Source organism: Melitaea cinxia, chromosome 11, assembly GCF_905220565.1.
Source record: "Melitaea cinxia chromosome 11, ilMelCinx1.1, whole genome shotgun sequence".
Classification (NCBI taxonomy): domain Eukaryota; kingdom Metazoa; phylum Arthropoda; class Insecta; order Lepidoptera; family Nymphalidae; genus Melitaea; species Melitaea cinxia.
This window is the reverse complement of record NC_059404.1, coordinates 14273782-14290180: the sequence shown is the minus strand read 5'-3', so window position 1 is coordinate 14290180 and position 16399 is coordinate 14273782. Positions and strand designations below refer to the sequence as shown.

Here is a 16399-nt window from a genome sequence, read left to right as displayed (position 1 = left end):
TATTCTAAACAAAACTGCGCATTTCTGTCTTACTCCCAAAATCAGCGGTGTAAAAGAGATTTTCTTTACACCCACAAACAAACAAAACAAACCACATGCTCACTCAAGACACTACTACTATGTGTAGACTTCAGATAATACACACATAATATATCAATCATCCCATCAGGACCAACTTACGCAGTAATAATGTACAGACAGGTGTAGCTGCGTGTAGTTACCTGTTTGTCGTTGGCGTTGTGCTGCGGCTGGTCCCAGTGGTGGTGGTCGGGCGGCAGGTACTGCAGCGGCAGCGTGTGGATCATGGACAGCGCGGCTGCCGTGGCTCCTCCGGCGGTGCCGTACGCCTCGCCCACGCCCACGCCCACTCCCACTCCTACTCCCACGCCTCCCATGTTCATGTTTTGCTGAGGGGTTTGATTTTATTTATTAGTTTACATGTTTCGAAAGGTATGTTTAATATATAATATTTGTATGTTAGGTTTTTTTGGTAAAAACTAGATAATATGTATAGTCTCCATTATATTATTAGAGTCGTCGGCAACGTGAAGGGTCTGTTAGGCTGCCTCAAGGAGCTAGGCTGGCACGAATAGTGCCCCCAGCCAATCACGCAAAATAGGCGCACCATGACGTCGAGTTGCGGAAAAAAGCCCGTGAATAACAACAACAACAACATAGTCTCCATTAATATTGAATCTTGATAACTGTCACATTATTTTTTGATTGACATTGATATTATATTCTTTTCTAAGAGTCATAACAGGTCTTTTTAAACTAATATCTATGTTATTAAAAAAAAATTGACTTTATAACATAACACAAATTAATAAAATCGAGTTAATTATTTGATTCATAATCGCACACTTAAAACTACCAGAAGTAGCGACGCGATTTTTGCTCAATTCTTTACCGCTTATGATAACATACAATTACAACTGAACGGTTTACGATAAATAAATTACAAGTCACAAGACAAGAGCGTTGAACAGTAACTGTTTTGCGTACCTGATATCTGTCGTGGTCGGTGCGGTGCAGGTGGTGCGCGGCGTGCCAGTCGTCGGGCGCGGTGAGCTTCCAGGCGCGCTCGGTGCCGATGGGCCGCGGCTTGCGCTCCTCCTCCTCGCCCCACGCGCCTCCGCCCACGCCCACACCCACGCCCGCGCCCACGCCCACGCCGCGGTCGATTAGAGACTGCGCACGAACGACTTATTTTATATAATTACCTAACTAGAAATTTATACTTCTAGTATAAAGGATTATATAATAGGATAAGGAACCATGACTTCTATGGGTTAACTGGAAGATCTCTTTCAGAGATAAGCTCGCTCTTGCCAACTTTTTTTTGTGATCGATAACTGTAAATATGTTTTAAGTGCTGAAGAATACAATTAAAAAGTTGTAGATAAATTACCCTACAGTCAGGTATAAGTGTACGTCTATAGCAGAAGGCTCTAAAGTTTGAACACAATTAGGCGGGGGTCGGACCTGGTAGGGGTGGTGCGCGTGCGGAGCGTGCGACATCTTGGGCGCGCTCTGCGGGTACATGGCCAGCATGGAGCTCAGGTTGCCGCCGCTGCCGCCGGGGAACAGCTGCTGCTCGACAACATTACACACATTGAACTCTTCCAAGAGGAACAAAACTTATTATTATATTGACGTAATAAGGTATTGGATTAAAAATTACTTCAAGAAACAAAAGTAATAAAATAAGATTTAAGAATGATTGGCGTTCAATCTTTCCAGTACTATCATATTATTATTATCTAAATATCCTCCGAGGCTTCTCCCGCCTAGGGAAGAACCTCTATCTTACAGATGATCACAGCTAAATAATATTGATTTAAAGTAGTGTTGAGTTCCTGTGGTGGGTAAGATGTCCTGGATGGAGGATTTGGGTAGGGTCGGCAACGCGGTTTAGATGCTCCCTGTTTTGCAAGCGTCTAAAAGCTACGATAATCGCTTACTATCAGACGAGCTGTATGCTTTGTCGACCTAGTTGTATAGAAAAACCAATATAGCTATGCATATAGTGCAGTGGTCTGTATCTGTACCTGCGCGGCGTGCTTGTGTTGCTGTTGCTGCAGCAGCGGGTGCCGCTGCGCGAAGTCGGGCGCGCGCGGGTTGAGCCGCGACACGCTCTCCACGCCCACGTAGCCCATGCCCAGCGACACGCCCGACACGCCCGACACGCCACTCGACATGCCAACCTTACACGCGACAATAATTATTACTACACGTACAATTTATTTTTAATAATTCTATCACATAATATAAATTGAATCTATTTTTTTATTTGCAAATACTTGACCAAATGAATGAAAAGTATTGCATTGATTTTAATAAGTATAATTTTTTGCATTGTTCAAATTTAATACACTTTTCAAATTGCAATATAGCAAATAAATAAACGAAGCATATCTCGACATACTTAAAATGTGACACAAATATAAAATTTATGGGTGACTTACCATCATGTTGTGTCCATTGCGGGGATTCTCTTGATAAATAGGTCCATTCCTGCTCAAGCCACTCATATCCATTGCATTCACGGTATTACCTGAAAATGATTATTATATACACAATTTATATTTCACTTTAGTTGCGGACATATTGTGTCGCGGAAGTCATAGCTCGCGTGACGTGTTCGTATAAACTTACTTAACGCGAGCATTTTTTAAAATAATTTATACTTGATTGACATACATGCTCCAAACACGTCGCAACATACATATCGCACTACATACATGTTGCACTATTGATGTACACGTAATTATGCACTTAGTGATTAAGGGGCTACACTACCTCAGCTCGAATTCAGATTTCACCGGTACTAAATACACATGAGAATTGCGAGCGCTTGGTTGTTTATCGCGCGAATTATATGTATTTTCTCCCCACAAACATTATCAATAGTTATTTTTAAAAAAACGCAACATATAAAATGTTCTTCATACTAATTTCAATTACCATGCTTGATCTCAAGTCCATAACTTCTATATTTACTGAGATATTAAGGTTTTAATACAAAAATAGAGGTAACTTTGCGATTTTTCTGTATCGAGAAAATTTTATGGAATCGTGTTTTCGAAACATACGAAAGATAGTTTATGTCCTGAACTTCATTCTACATAAATTTGAAACTTAAATATTCAGTAGTTTGGACGATATGGACATCCTACCTAGTGGAAAATAAGTAATTTGAGGTAGCATACACTCATAACAGGGGTTTCTACGTGACATTAGCATCGTGTGCACTATTTTGACGGTGCTGGAAGCCGTGACGTGAACGAATCCAAAGGCGGCCACTCACCGATGGGCAGCGGGTGGTGGTAGGGCGGCGGCGGCGGCGGCGGCGGCGTGGAGCCGTGCGACGACGTGCGCGAGCACGGCGAGCAGCCGCCCCCGCCGCGGTAGCCCGGGGCCTTGCTGGCGTCCACCTGCGGCCGCGGACTGACTCTCAATATCTTAACATTTTATATTGCAATCCAATGTCGATTTAAAATTTAGATGGTCTGTAGTTTTTTGACTGATTAGAATTTAATCTTCGACTCTGACGTCATCAAAAACTGTTCGACAACTTTCTAATCGACCAGAAAACGTGAAAAATATTTAGGTTTACTAATAGACAATTATTTAACTTTTAAATATCAAGTAGACTACATAAATAAAAAGCTTTCTTCTTTAATTGGGTCACTTATAAATATTTCAAAATGTATATCCGAGAAAATAAAATATAACATTTACAATTCTTTGAGAAATCGCATTTATTGTATTTAATAGAAATATGGGGTAACACTGGCAAAACAAAACTACAAGAACCTTAAAGATAACAAAATAAAATAATTAAAATACTTTTTCGATATCCACCTTTACACCAACAACTACACTTTATAAAGAAACAGATATTATGAAGCTACAACAACTATACGTGTATAATTCTTGTATTATTGTAAAAAAGCTTATTAATAAATCCATGCATTCTAATTTGATATTTATAAAACAAACAAAAAAAAAATATTATTTTACAAAATACCATCCTATATAAAAAAAAAATGTAAACTCAGTTCATGTATTTAAGTCTCAACTATCAAAATATATTTTAGAGAATACCCACTTCTATGGTGATTAAAATATATAAAACGACTTAATTATACTCTATTCCGTCAACTAAGTACCTACTTGTAGCGACATCCCTCCCTCCCTCGCTACATACTTATAAGACGAATATTTTGTATCATTACATTTATTATGTTGTTCTCATGTAAGTGAATTTTTCTTTTAGAGAATAAAATTCTTTAAACCTAAAAAAAAATGGGTCGGCAAATAAGTATATGGGTCACCCGATGTTAAGCGGTTACCGTAGCCTATAGACGCTTGCAACACCGAAAGCATTACATGCGCGTTGCCGACCCTAACCCTAAAACACCTAGGAGCTCTGGTCGCCTTACTCGCCACAGGAACACAACACTGTTTGAATGTAATATTATTTAGGTGTGATCTTCTGTAATATCGAGGCACTTCTGCAGTTCACTGCTCCAGATTCTGAGGAGATATTCCCCGCTGTGGCCTGTATACCCTCTGCTGCAAGCTCGACGAAGTATCTGTGTTTAGGCCAGCTCCGTACCTGCGGCGGCGGCGGGTCGACGCCGTGGTCCGCGGCGCCCCACACGGCGGCCGCGCCGCCCGCGGGCTCCTTGAACAACGAGTACTCCTGCGCGCCGCCGCTGCCCGCGCACGACACGCTCGCTGCCGGCTGCAAGCACACGGTCAGTGGCCACTGTACTAACTGTATGTTAAACTTAATTGACGTACAAATATAATGGACCAATTCGAAAACTGCGACTGAACCTGTACAATTATTAAAACTCTCTTTGTATAAGGCAGGGAAGGAAAATATCGTGTGGACATTTAAGATGCCACGAAAGAAATTCTAAAACATCAGTATAGCTCGTAATGAAATAACTTTGACTCTCATCGATAAAAGTGAAGGGTTTTCCACAGGTTTGAAAAATTTATAGGTTATATTTGTACCTGCGGTGTAGTATTGATGTGAAGAGCTGAGGAGGAATTCACTGGGATGTCTTCATTACTCCACGTACTTGAATTGTCAGGGCTCAGCTAAAAATAAGATTTAAGATTTTAAGTGTAATGAATTAACTGTCAAAAATCATTTCAAACAAATTATCTCATTGTAACAGAAGATAAATTTAGTCACTTTAATAAATTATTACATATCAATATGAGTAACTTGATAAGGTCTTGATTTTTAGCACGGACATCAAAAAAGTACATTTGAAACCGATTGATGTCGATGTATACACTAAATATTATTCAGAAAGTATTTAGAATTTAGTTAACATAAAATCAGATGGAAAACATCAATTTAGCTACAACAATATCTATGTTTAATTGAATAGCTAAGTCCACATATCTGTCACTATCTTTATTTATACTTTACTAGCTGACCCGGCGAACTTCGTGTCGCCTAACACAAACTTTATTGTATGGTATTAAAGTTCAAATTGACTTTTAAGTATTATCACAAATCTTTTGTATGGGAGTATAGAAAAGTGTTGTTTTTAGACTTTTTCAGGAAATTTAAAATTTTTTTTTTTTATAATTTTTCTCTCCGTAAGAACCATCCTCGTACTTCAAGGAATATTTTAAAAAAAGAATTAGCGAAATCGGTCCAACCGTTCTCGAGTTTTGCGCTTAGCAACACATTCAGCGACTCATTTTTATATTATAGATTATACAACTCAACTACAAGATCTAGTACAATGGGCGCAATGAACCCAAAGCATAAATATAGCTCGATAAAAGAGCAGTGAAAGATAAATGAATAGATTTCAACATAGAGCGCACCTGCAACGCGTCCGCGTGCAGCCTGAGGCGCGGCTCGTCGTCGAGCTTGGCGGGCGGCGACTCGCGGGCCTTCAGCGGGGACGCGCTCGCCGCGCCCGCCGGGCTGCCCGCCACCTGGACGAGGAGCGAGCTCAGTTGGTGGCTAACTGATAGCTACGTTTATATCAACATGTATGCTGTTAGTGATGCTTAAATTGTGAGTTTAACGATGAGCTAGTAAATTAACATCATTTTTGACTAACCTAAAAATTAGTTAAACATTATAAAATATAATATAACCGATTATAAATTATGTGTATGTACACATATGTGTATGTGTAGCATACATCATCTAGTACTTCATAAAGGACAGCCGATTTTTTAATTGACTTCAGTAAAGGAGGGAAGTTCTCAATTCCAGTGTATTTTAATTTTTTACAGTCTTACCTTATCTTTCCTTTTTTCTTCTCCTGATATTCATTTAGTCATTAATAATGCAATATTTAATACCCTACACGTATATATATATATATTTTCTTGATAGCTAACGAAAATGTAATACTACAGTTAAAGTAATCACATTATTGTAAGTGGGGAGGACTCACCTGTGGCACAGGTCTAGGCTTGGTGTCGATGGGTGGTGTGGCAGTAACCTTAGCAGCGAAGGTGTGGCTCCTAGCGCCTACGATGGCTCCGGTGTACGACAGCGTGCCGGCCTTCACTGTGCTGGTGCTCACTGTGCTGGTAGCGGTACTGGGGGCACTCGACACGCGCTTCTCGGGTAGAGTTATCGCTGTAAATAGTATTGTATAGTTGTACTTATAAGACTAAGAGAAATTATTATTCCTCTATAAGCTATGTGGTTAAAGCAGTAAATAATATAGTCACCCCCTCTCTTCCCGTGGATGTCGTAAAAGGCAACCAAGGGATAACACAGTTCCACGTTGCCACCTTGGAACTTAAAAAGCCAACCGATGGCAGTATAAACATCTAACTGCTGGCTTTGAAATAGACAGGCCGAAAGCGGGCAGCAGCGTCTTCGGTGCGACAAAGTCAGCCCTATGGTCACCGACCTGCCTGCCCAGCGTGGTGACTAAGGCCAAACACATGAGTTCACGCTAATTTTGTCGCGAACTTGTAGAGGTCTATGTGCAGCAGTGGACTACGGTGGGCTGAAGTGATGATGATGATGATTATTCCTAAACGTTAAAAAGCTGAATCTGGCCATACACAAATGTTCTTATAATAAAGGAGCTATTTTTAAAAAAAAAAAATTACAGTACTTTATTTTTATACTGTCATTCTAGATGCAAATAGTTGTAGTAACGTAAATCAAAACATATTTTGCGTACACGAGAGGAACAGGAGTACTAAAACACATTAAATCCCATCCGCATTGTATGATACGAAGGGTGATAGGTACTTAAGGGTTTTAAAATGAGGCAGGGCACAGCAGGAAATTTTCTGCTCAAAATATGGAGCAGCCCGACTGGGGTAGTACTTTTACCTTACAGACGGTCACAGCTAAATAACGCTGTTTTGAAGCAGTGTTGTGTTCCTGTCGGTGAGGACGGTGACCAGAGCTCCTGGGGGGAATAGGGTCGGCGGCACGTCGGCGATGCTTCTGGTGCTGCAGACGTGTATAAGCGGCGGTGATCGCTTACCATCAGGCGAGCCGTACCGCCCGTGTGAGCCTGTCAGGCGAGCAAGTTAGGTAGAAAACGACAAGGTACGTACGCGCGGCGTGCAGGCGCGGCGCGGGCGGGCGCGGCTTGGCGGCGCGGCCGGGCGGCGTGGCGCGGCTGGCGGCGGGCGCGCTGGCGGCCGCGCCGGCCTGCGGGCGGGGCGGCGTGCTTATTAATAATCTTTATTTCGGGACTAGCCCATATAGTGTTAGTAACAATGATGCTTATAGTCTAATGTTAGTACAATTAGATTTAAATAATTAAATAATTACATTTTAATAAATTTTGAATTAACAATAACTATAATAATATTTCTTAATAATAACAACAATTTTAAAACAACTAAAATGTGCATTCCTTTTTTTAAATATTATATTAATGAGAATTATAATTTAATTTTTAATTTATTTACCATTTCATTATCATATGTAATAATACGCCTAAACGTAATAAGCTTATGTGCTTTACTACAGTCTAAAAGGCCTCCTACACGGTCGGGATCGACCGCCGACCGTCGTGTCCTCGGTCGGGTTGATATCGACACCAACAATTTATACTACGCCAACTCGAATTTTCGATAAGTTGGTTTTCTTAATGCAACTTGTATAAATGTTTTTTTTTTTTTTGTAATAATAAAAATTGTGAAATTGCAATGAATAAATTAACTATTAAAGATACCAAATTCCAAATAAGCTTCTTAATTAATATAAAAGGTATCACATTTTTCTCTTTTATAAGAATCTATTGTAAAGTTCACTTTTATGAGTTAGCTTAGTATAAATTGCTGGTGTCGATATAAAAATGGACAGTCTGGAAAACGGTTGACCCGACCAATATTTATTTGACGTCGACGGCCTCGATTGGTGATTTGCCATGTCTTTGGGACATTGGATCCGATTTATACAAAGAAAAGAACCAAACAAAATTCACTTCACTTTAGCATAAAAAAGTTATTGCCAAACCCACCTTATGTTGCTTTAAAAGGCAAGGAGCCATCGCTTCAAATACTAGACAAGAACTGACAAGTTGTGTCAACCACCGGCCGTGTAGAATGAATACATAATTGTTTGACCCGAACAAGAACACGATTTTTAGTTCTTTCTAATCGACTTGAGAATGATTATTTACAGAAAATGGTAAGTATACAAGAGAATTAATAACAGTTTAATATTAATCGAAACAACAAATTCAATGATAACCGACTTTTACGTCCATATAATGGTTTTTAAACATTCTAAAGATAGTATGCTATATAAAGTTACTTAGCCCTAACTTATTACTCTGACTTACGCCTAAACGTAATACAATCTTCATCTTATTATGTAAATGTATTGTCAGATTTCCACACAATAAACTGCATTTATGTAGCATATATACCTTAGCCGCTGGCTGCTTGTGAGTGGCGGGCTTCGTCGGGTGCGCGTGCGCGTGCGTGTGCGCATGCGCGGGCGCGGGAGGCGCGGCCGGCAGCTTGGCGCGCGGCAACAGCTGCGCGATGTCCGCTTCCGGGTCTCGTATCATAGCCGCGATCAGCTGCGCAGCTTGCTTCGTCGCCTCGGACGACCCTCTGTTGGTATTATTTATAGTATGATTTATATGAATTTAATCTGCATTAAAAAAAAAAAAAAAAAAAAAAAACGATAGCAAGAATAGGAAAGGCATACTATACCAAAGGTATACTATACGAAAGACCTTACTGTGTAGGTATACGGTTAAATCGTTTATAAATACCTGTACAAAGCATAACGGGACTCCCTGATAATATATAAGCAACAAAGTCGACGACGAACGAACGAAACAACTTAGTTGACTTCGATTACATCGACAAGTAATACGTAAGTATACGAAAAAATAATCAAGTACATAAGAATTACTAGAGATAACTCAAAAAGTACTAGTCAAATCTCGTTAAAAAAGTTATCAAAAATCAGTAAACCAAGTAAAAAGAACACAAAAAATAAAGTAACAAAAGAACCATCTCTTTTATCTAATCTATCTATCTAATACTATTAAACGAGCAATTCTTGTATATATAGAATCTGAATGTCGGAAACGGCTCCAATGATTTTCATGAAATTTAGTATGCAGGGGATATCGGGGGCGATAAAGCGATATAGCTAGGATTCATTTTTAGAAAATGTCGTTTTATCCCTGTTTTTAGGCAATAAAAAAATGGCTACAATATCGTTAGAATGCGAAGGTAAATTTCGCAACTGTCAATATAATTGTCGTATCGCTTCAGCCTGTAATATCCTAGGGCATAGGCCTCCTTCCCCATGTAGGAGAAGGATCAGAGCTTAATCCACCACGCTGCTCCAATGCGGGTTGGCGGATATATTCCCTGATAACGATCGCTATTAGGTGTACATGATAACAACCGGGACCGACGGCTTAACGTGCTCACCGAGGCATGGTGGGGAGACTCACAAGAACTGCACAAACACCCAGACCACGGCAATCACCTGTATAGCCAATACAAATGTTTGTCATATGCGGGGATCGAACCCGCAACCGCCAGCGCATCAGGTACAATCCATGGCTGTAACCGTTGCGCCAACGCGGCGTCTTGTTATATCGTATAGTTGTCGTGGCTCAGGTGGAAAATCGGCCGGTCGGGTTCGACCGAGAAGACCACGGTTTAAATCCCATGTCTCCAAAGATCGATTATTTTTTCCTTTTTTTTTTCTAATTGCACTCATGATTTTTTATTTAAACAAACAGTTCATATTTTTTATTTTTATGTCGGTAAAATCGAAAAATATTATTCATATTTTATCAATATGTAATTCGAATTTAAATATGATTAAAAAAAAAACTCGATTTACTAAAAATACCGAGCACACCTGAATTTATAAATATATATAATATTAAAATTGCTAAAATTTTATAAATCTCAACTTTGAGCTTGTTACATTATTAATAAGCAAGCTAAACTATTGAAAATCTAGAGAAGTAAGAGCGATGGTACTCACTTGATGGTGATGATGCGCTCGCCCTGGCCCTTGACTTGCTTGTCGACCTCGATGTGCGCGCCTGTGGCCGATCGGATGGCGTTGATGTTGGAACCCGCGCGACCGATCACGCGAGATATGGCGTGCGCCGCTACCGACACTTTCTTACATCTGAATAAGATGAAGGTAACGTTTACATTCATTGTGCACAGTGTGTTGTTTGTATGGCATCAACAATATTTGTGGTGCATTTAATATCTGTAATTTAAGTGACAATGACACAGCAGTCGTTTGAGGGACACGAGTTCTTCATTATATTGAATAAATTAATTAATTAATCGAATTTAAGAAAAAACTTTCAAAAAAACAACTATAAAAACATATTTAAAAAATTCTTTTTAGACCAACATATAGAGAAAGATTGACATGGCCGCATTTATTATTTTTATTATGATTATTATTATTCTTTAACCACTTAATGTTAATTTTTTTTTTCATTCGAATTATATTCACATGTATAATCTATTATTTGTACAGCTTTATATTATACTAGCTGACCTGGCGAACTTTGTACCGCCTTCTTTATTTTTTTCTTAAATATAATAATTAATATATCAAAATAAAATATAGCCTATCTTTCAAGTTGGATCGAACTGCACATGGTGTGCGAATTTTATTATAATCGGTTAAGTGGTTTAGGAGTCCATTGAGGACAAACATTGTGACACGAGATTTATATATATTAAGATTTTTATGTTAGTATATAATATCGTATGAACTTTAGTATTATTACTTTAGAAACACAGTGCACTGTTAAACTATTCATTGTTTTTGCTGCACTGTTTATCACATAAACTGTATTTTTTTTTCTGTAAATAAATAAAATAAAATAAATAAATATAAACGAAATAGCATCAAAAACTTAGTTCAAACATGAGCTCGATTAACAAAAAAATAAAATTTAAAGTATGGGACAGCAAGAAAACGAGCCACCCAAGGCAGTAGAAGCAGCCGCACTCACCCCGGCTCGAGCGTGGACAGCGCCTGCACGCTGGACTTGCGCACGACCTCCTTCCAGCCGTCCTCGCGCCGCACGCCGCTGCCCTTCGGAGACGTGCTCTTGTCGCCCTCCCACCTGCGAACACCGTTCTTTAGTTAAGCACTACTACATTAGCGGTCGACCACAGTTCGTTGTAATTCCCCCATCGCATCGATGTGGCTACAACGAAACTTTAGGCAAGTTTTAGTACATTAAATGATGGTTGAAATGAAACGAATATGAGCTACACAACTAAATCATCTTATTGCATACTGGAATTAGTTAGATTAGAATTAGATTTTAATCTCACTAATAAATTTATAGCGATGTAGAAACGAATGATTCAAAGTATCTATGTCATGTTTTAATGTTATGTGTAGTTTGTGTCTGTTTGTTTATTTTTTGGATGCTAATATTTTTTTTAGAATAAAATGCGACAAAATATTACCCCTTAATGTTGTCTTGTGTGTAATCTATGTTTTTCTTCTTTTTTTTTTCTTTTAAATTTAATACAAAAGAGAGAACATGCAAGTGTAAGTAATTAAAAATTGAACAAAACATGCTGCATCAAACAAATGTTAGTCAAATGTGAGCTCAACATCATTTAAAAGGCGTAATATGTTTCACTCTTCAGTTTCTTTGCAAATGAACTTCATAAGTATACTAATATTATAAAGAGGAAAGATTTGATTGTTTGTTTATTTGCATTGAATAGGTTCTGATACTACTGAACCGATTCGAAAAATTCTTTCACTGTTGGGAAGCTACACTATACACGGGTGACATGCGCTATATTACATTTTCAAAAAAATTAGAGAAAAACGTTTTGAAATTTTTGTTAAATATCCGTGCGAAGCCGGGGCGGGATGCTAGTAAGTTATATAGATAATATTGATATTTTATTTTTGAAGCAACTTAGAAAAATGAAAATTATTGTTATTCTTTTTCACTTTAAAACAAAAAATGTAGCCATAATTTTTATGTGAAATTAGGCATATGACTAAATGTTTTTATGGGCTACAATGATAAATATCGAATTTCACTTCTAGGAAAACTTATGGGCTTTTTAAATACAGTCGACTCTCGTTAATTCAAACCTGCGATATTTCGAACCTCTCTATAGTTCAAAGTCACCATGAGTTCCATACATAATCTCTTTATATTTCGAACTCAATCTATACATTTTTATACACTTGGTATTTCGAACAAAAAAAACATTGCCACGTAACAAAACGACGCGTTAATTCAAACTCATCGGCGTCAAACACTCGACAATCCAAAGTTGCAGGGAGAAAGAAACAGAAAGCTAAGTACATTTCGAGACAAAAAAAAAAGTAAAACTTGTGCATACATGTATCATCGTACACGAGTTTTTGTTTTTATTATGATTAGTTTGACACACACTTCCGCACACATGTTTAGTTTAGTTATGTTTCAGTTACTGTTACTCTTTCGTTGTATACAGATTAAAAGTTTGAGTCCTAAAAAGTATAAATGCTTGAAGATTGCTGAAAAGAAGAAGTAAATCGAAAAAGTAGAGGGAGGTGAGAAGCAAGGTGAATTCTGTCATTGTTAAAGAAAAGCAGTTAGGTATCTAATAAATTTGTATGTAATAATTGATCAACACTTAATAATTCGAAGTTTTATTTATTTTCTCTCAAAAATTTCGAACCATTTGATATTTCGAACACTCGATAATTCGTAATATTTTTCGAGTCCCCCGAGTTTCGAATTAACGAGAGTCGACTGTATATCTCCTGTATCCTACGAATGAGTAATAACTTATTTCAATCATAAACAATCATAAAGATCCTCGATACATCCCTAGTTCTACGTATAAGAGTCGGTAAAGGATAAATGAGCAAACTTACTGATGGCTAGCGTGTATCTTTTTATTTTTGTCAGTAGCGTCATCGTCTTTGTCCACATTGTGCCTACTGGACTCAAACACTTGACTCTTACGAGAACTATTCCCGTATTTAGCATTCTGTACTGTGATACTCTTTGTATCCTCCTCTGGTTTTCTGCAACAATGTTTTAGTATACTTTAGCCTCCCAATACAATGATAATGATTATGAAATATAAGTATAACACAAATATTATACAAGTTATGCTAAGCTACAACACACGGCGAGGAGTTTATATAAAATCATGCACACAAACTATGTGAAACAAACTTGAGAATGTCTCTTATACACTTTTGACGTGACAACGTCTTATAAATTGGTTTGCCGGGTGACACTTCAAGAAACTGCGTTACGCTCCGCTCACGTTATGCGCTCACAATGAGAGCGAGTGAGAGGCACGCGTCGTCGTTAGCCCGCCTAAGAGCGAGAGAGACAGACATAAAAAGTGAATGAAATTCAGTGCGAGATTCTTTGTATAAATTAATGTTTTAAATATAATTCTTTGTATAAATAAATGTTTTAAATTGTTACTATTATTTCATCCGTCTTCCTACTATACGAATGAATATTCACATTAAAATTATTTTACCACTCAAAGTCGTTGTCACGTAAAACTTTCGCCCGTATACCGACTTTACAGGCAACCAATTTTTTTTTAACTATGTTATATATGTATGTCAATATGTTATACATTTTAGTGCAACACTAACACCGACGATAGCAAACAGGTTACGAAACATCTTATTCAGAACATTGTTTATTAAAAAACTTTTTCTCAACACTTTATTTCACATAATATGTAAGAGAAATATATTAATAAAGTCAAATATACACCAATCACATTTTATATTTGGACAATAGAATCAACTAAAGTAATTATTATCTATTTATTGTACATCTCTTATTTTTAAACCATGTTCAATTCGCATACACACATGACTATATCCCGATTCCCATATAAAAAACGATTCATATTGCTCATGAATATAATGAGTAAAACCAAATTATCTCTTGAAATAAACCGATTGACGTCAAATAGAGTAAATTTTATTACATCATGCAATTTTGTATTTTATTTGTACACAAAGAACACATACATATAAACTACATTTGGAATTTAACAAATTAAAAAACAAGGAAACGTTCTGTGAATGTAGGGTTTAATAGTGTTAATACCACTTATCCAGTCCCTCACATAAAACCAACTAGTAAAGCGGTAGTGATGACCGCTCTGATGTAATGTTGCGTTTGCCGTGTCGGAGGCGCCTAAAGAACGACGATCGCGGATTCGATTTTCGCTCGGAGAGGATATTTGTTTCTACAAATATTTATATCCGGTTTGATTGTTAGTCCTTGTGAGTCTCCCCACCGTGCCTTAGAGAGCACGTTAAGCTGTTGGTCCCAGTAGTTATCATGTACAACCTCATAACGATCGTTACGCATAGTAGAGAATATATCCGCCGAGTATGGAGCAGCGTGGTGGATTAAGCTCGGACCCTTCTCCTACGTGGGGAAAGAGGGCTATGCCCAGGCTGCAGCACAAGGAGCAAGTAAGGCCCTCCCCCTCCCCCGGAGGCGCGGCACTCACTTGTCCCTCTTGTCGCGGCGCTCGGGCGCGGCGGGCTTGGCGGGCGTGGCGGGCGGCGAGCTCGGCGCCACGTTCTCCTTCTCCTGCTTCTTGTCAGGTTTGCTGGGCGTCGTCTCTTTCTCGGGTTTCGTTTCTATTTTAGGTTTTACCTGGAACATTTTATATCGTTATTATTATTTGTTTAATGCCTTACGCAAATGTGGTCCTTATCACTTAATAGCGATCTCTTGCAGACAACTATCAATTGTTCTATATAGAAGTAGTTTCTTGTTAAATAATAATTTGTCGCTTATTTTTTATGGTACTTATTTTAAATATTATATAAAACGATAGATAAAAGGGTGAGACGTTAAATTTGAAAGATACGAGTATATACTAAATACATATTGAGTCTTAACGTAAATAATTGTGTTTGCTCGCAAACGAAAAAAAAAACCGACTTCAATTACATCGAAGAGTAATACAACGTAGATCGACGAAAAAATAGTAATACTTTGTTCGTATTCCATATAACACGACATTATAAAATTGTAGAATTATATAATGTTCTACTGTTATTTCTAACATTTTGTTAGCGATTGTAGGCAGAAATTTCATAAAAGGCCCGTCGTCGATTCGCGCGAAGCGCTGACATCGCTTATTACGGCGGGTTTTTTAGTTGAAGCGGATTTATATTGAATTACGGTTTATGTCTTTTTTATTAAAAATATGTAATGTTCATGTTTTCACATAGCTCCGATGCACGACTGGAGTTTACCCCTTCAGATCAACTGTCTAAATAGGCACAAAAAGGCTTACTAGTCTAAGAAATATATTATTACTATATCAAATTGTAAATAAATGAATGCAATAACGCCATCTATCGGAACCTAATTGCGTTATTAGAAAACGTCTGAACGCCATCTCTAACAAGGTCATTCGTTCAGTAGATTTTACTGTTCAATTTTTTCATTCCGGGGCCTTAAATGAAAATCGATTCTTAAGGAGAAAACTCCAAAAACAGTCAAGTAAATACGCCATATCAGATATAGCTCAAAAAGTTCGAGTCAAATCTCAATTATATTTAAATGGGACCACATGACAAGCACCACCTATCGATTAAAAAAAGAATCATCGATATCGGTCCACCCAGTAAAATAGTAATGAGGTTAATATAACGTTGGTCGACGTAAAATAGCCAAGTAAATACCCAGTATTAGCGATAACTCAAAAATTAAAAGCTCAAATATATTTATAACAAATAAACTGCTACTCTCTACTCTAGTGGAATATTGTAATTTGATCGATAGTGAACGAAGTAATTTCATTACATTTTGATAGATGGCGTTGTGGCAAAGTATTGAACATGACCACAGTCGTCTTAACATCGTCATGTAAATACGTG

General features: G+C 37.9%; 1 protein-coding gene across 1 annotated transcript in view; it reads right to left on the bottom strand.

Moving 5' to 3' along the window:
• The window catches only part of LOC123657636 (ankyrin repeat domain-containing protein 17), a 52417-nt gene that overhangs the window by 1173 nt on the left and 34845 nt on the right, over nt 1-16399 (bottom strand). Inside the window, exons 32-47 of the mRNA XM_045593158.1 lie at nt 15016-15164; nt 13391-13543; nt 11502-11615; nt 10502-10651; nt 8907-9096; nt 7582-7678; nt 6444-6637; nt 5866-6018; nt 5032-5118; nt 4625-4753; nt 3311-3437; nt 2469-2557; nt 2052-2207; nt 1486-1593; nt 1006-1191; nt 222-407 (exon numbers count right to left, since the gene is read on the bottom strand). Coding sequence (XP_045449114.1) covers nt 222-407; nt 1006-1191; nt 1486-1593; nt 2052-2207; nt 2469-2557; nt 3311-3437; nt 4625-4753; nt 5032-5118; nt 5866-6018; nt 6444-6637; nt 7582-7678; nt 8907-9096; nt 10502-10651; nt 11502-11615; nt 13391-13543; nt 15016-15164 — 2268 coding nt within the window. The remainder of the gene's footprint in view (nt 1-221; nt 408-1005; nt 1192-1485; nt 1594-2051; nt 2208-2468; nt 2558-3310; nt 3438-4624; nt 4754-5031; nt 5119-5865; nt 6019-6443; nt 6638-7581; nt 7679-8906; nt 9097-10501; nt 10652-11501; nt 11616-13390; nt 13544-15015; nt 15165-16399) is intronic.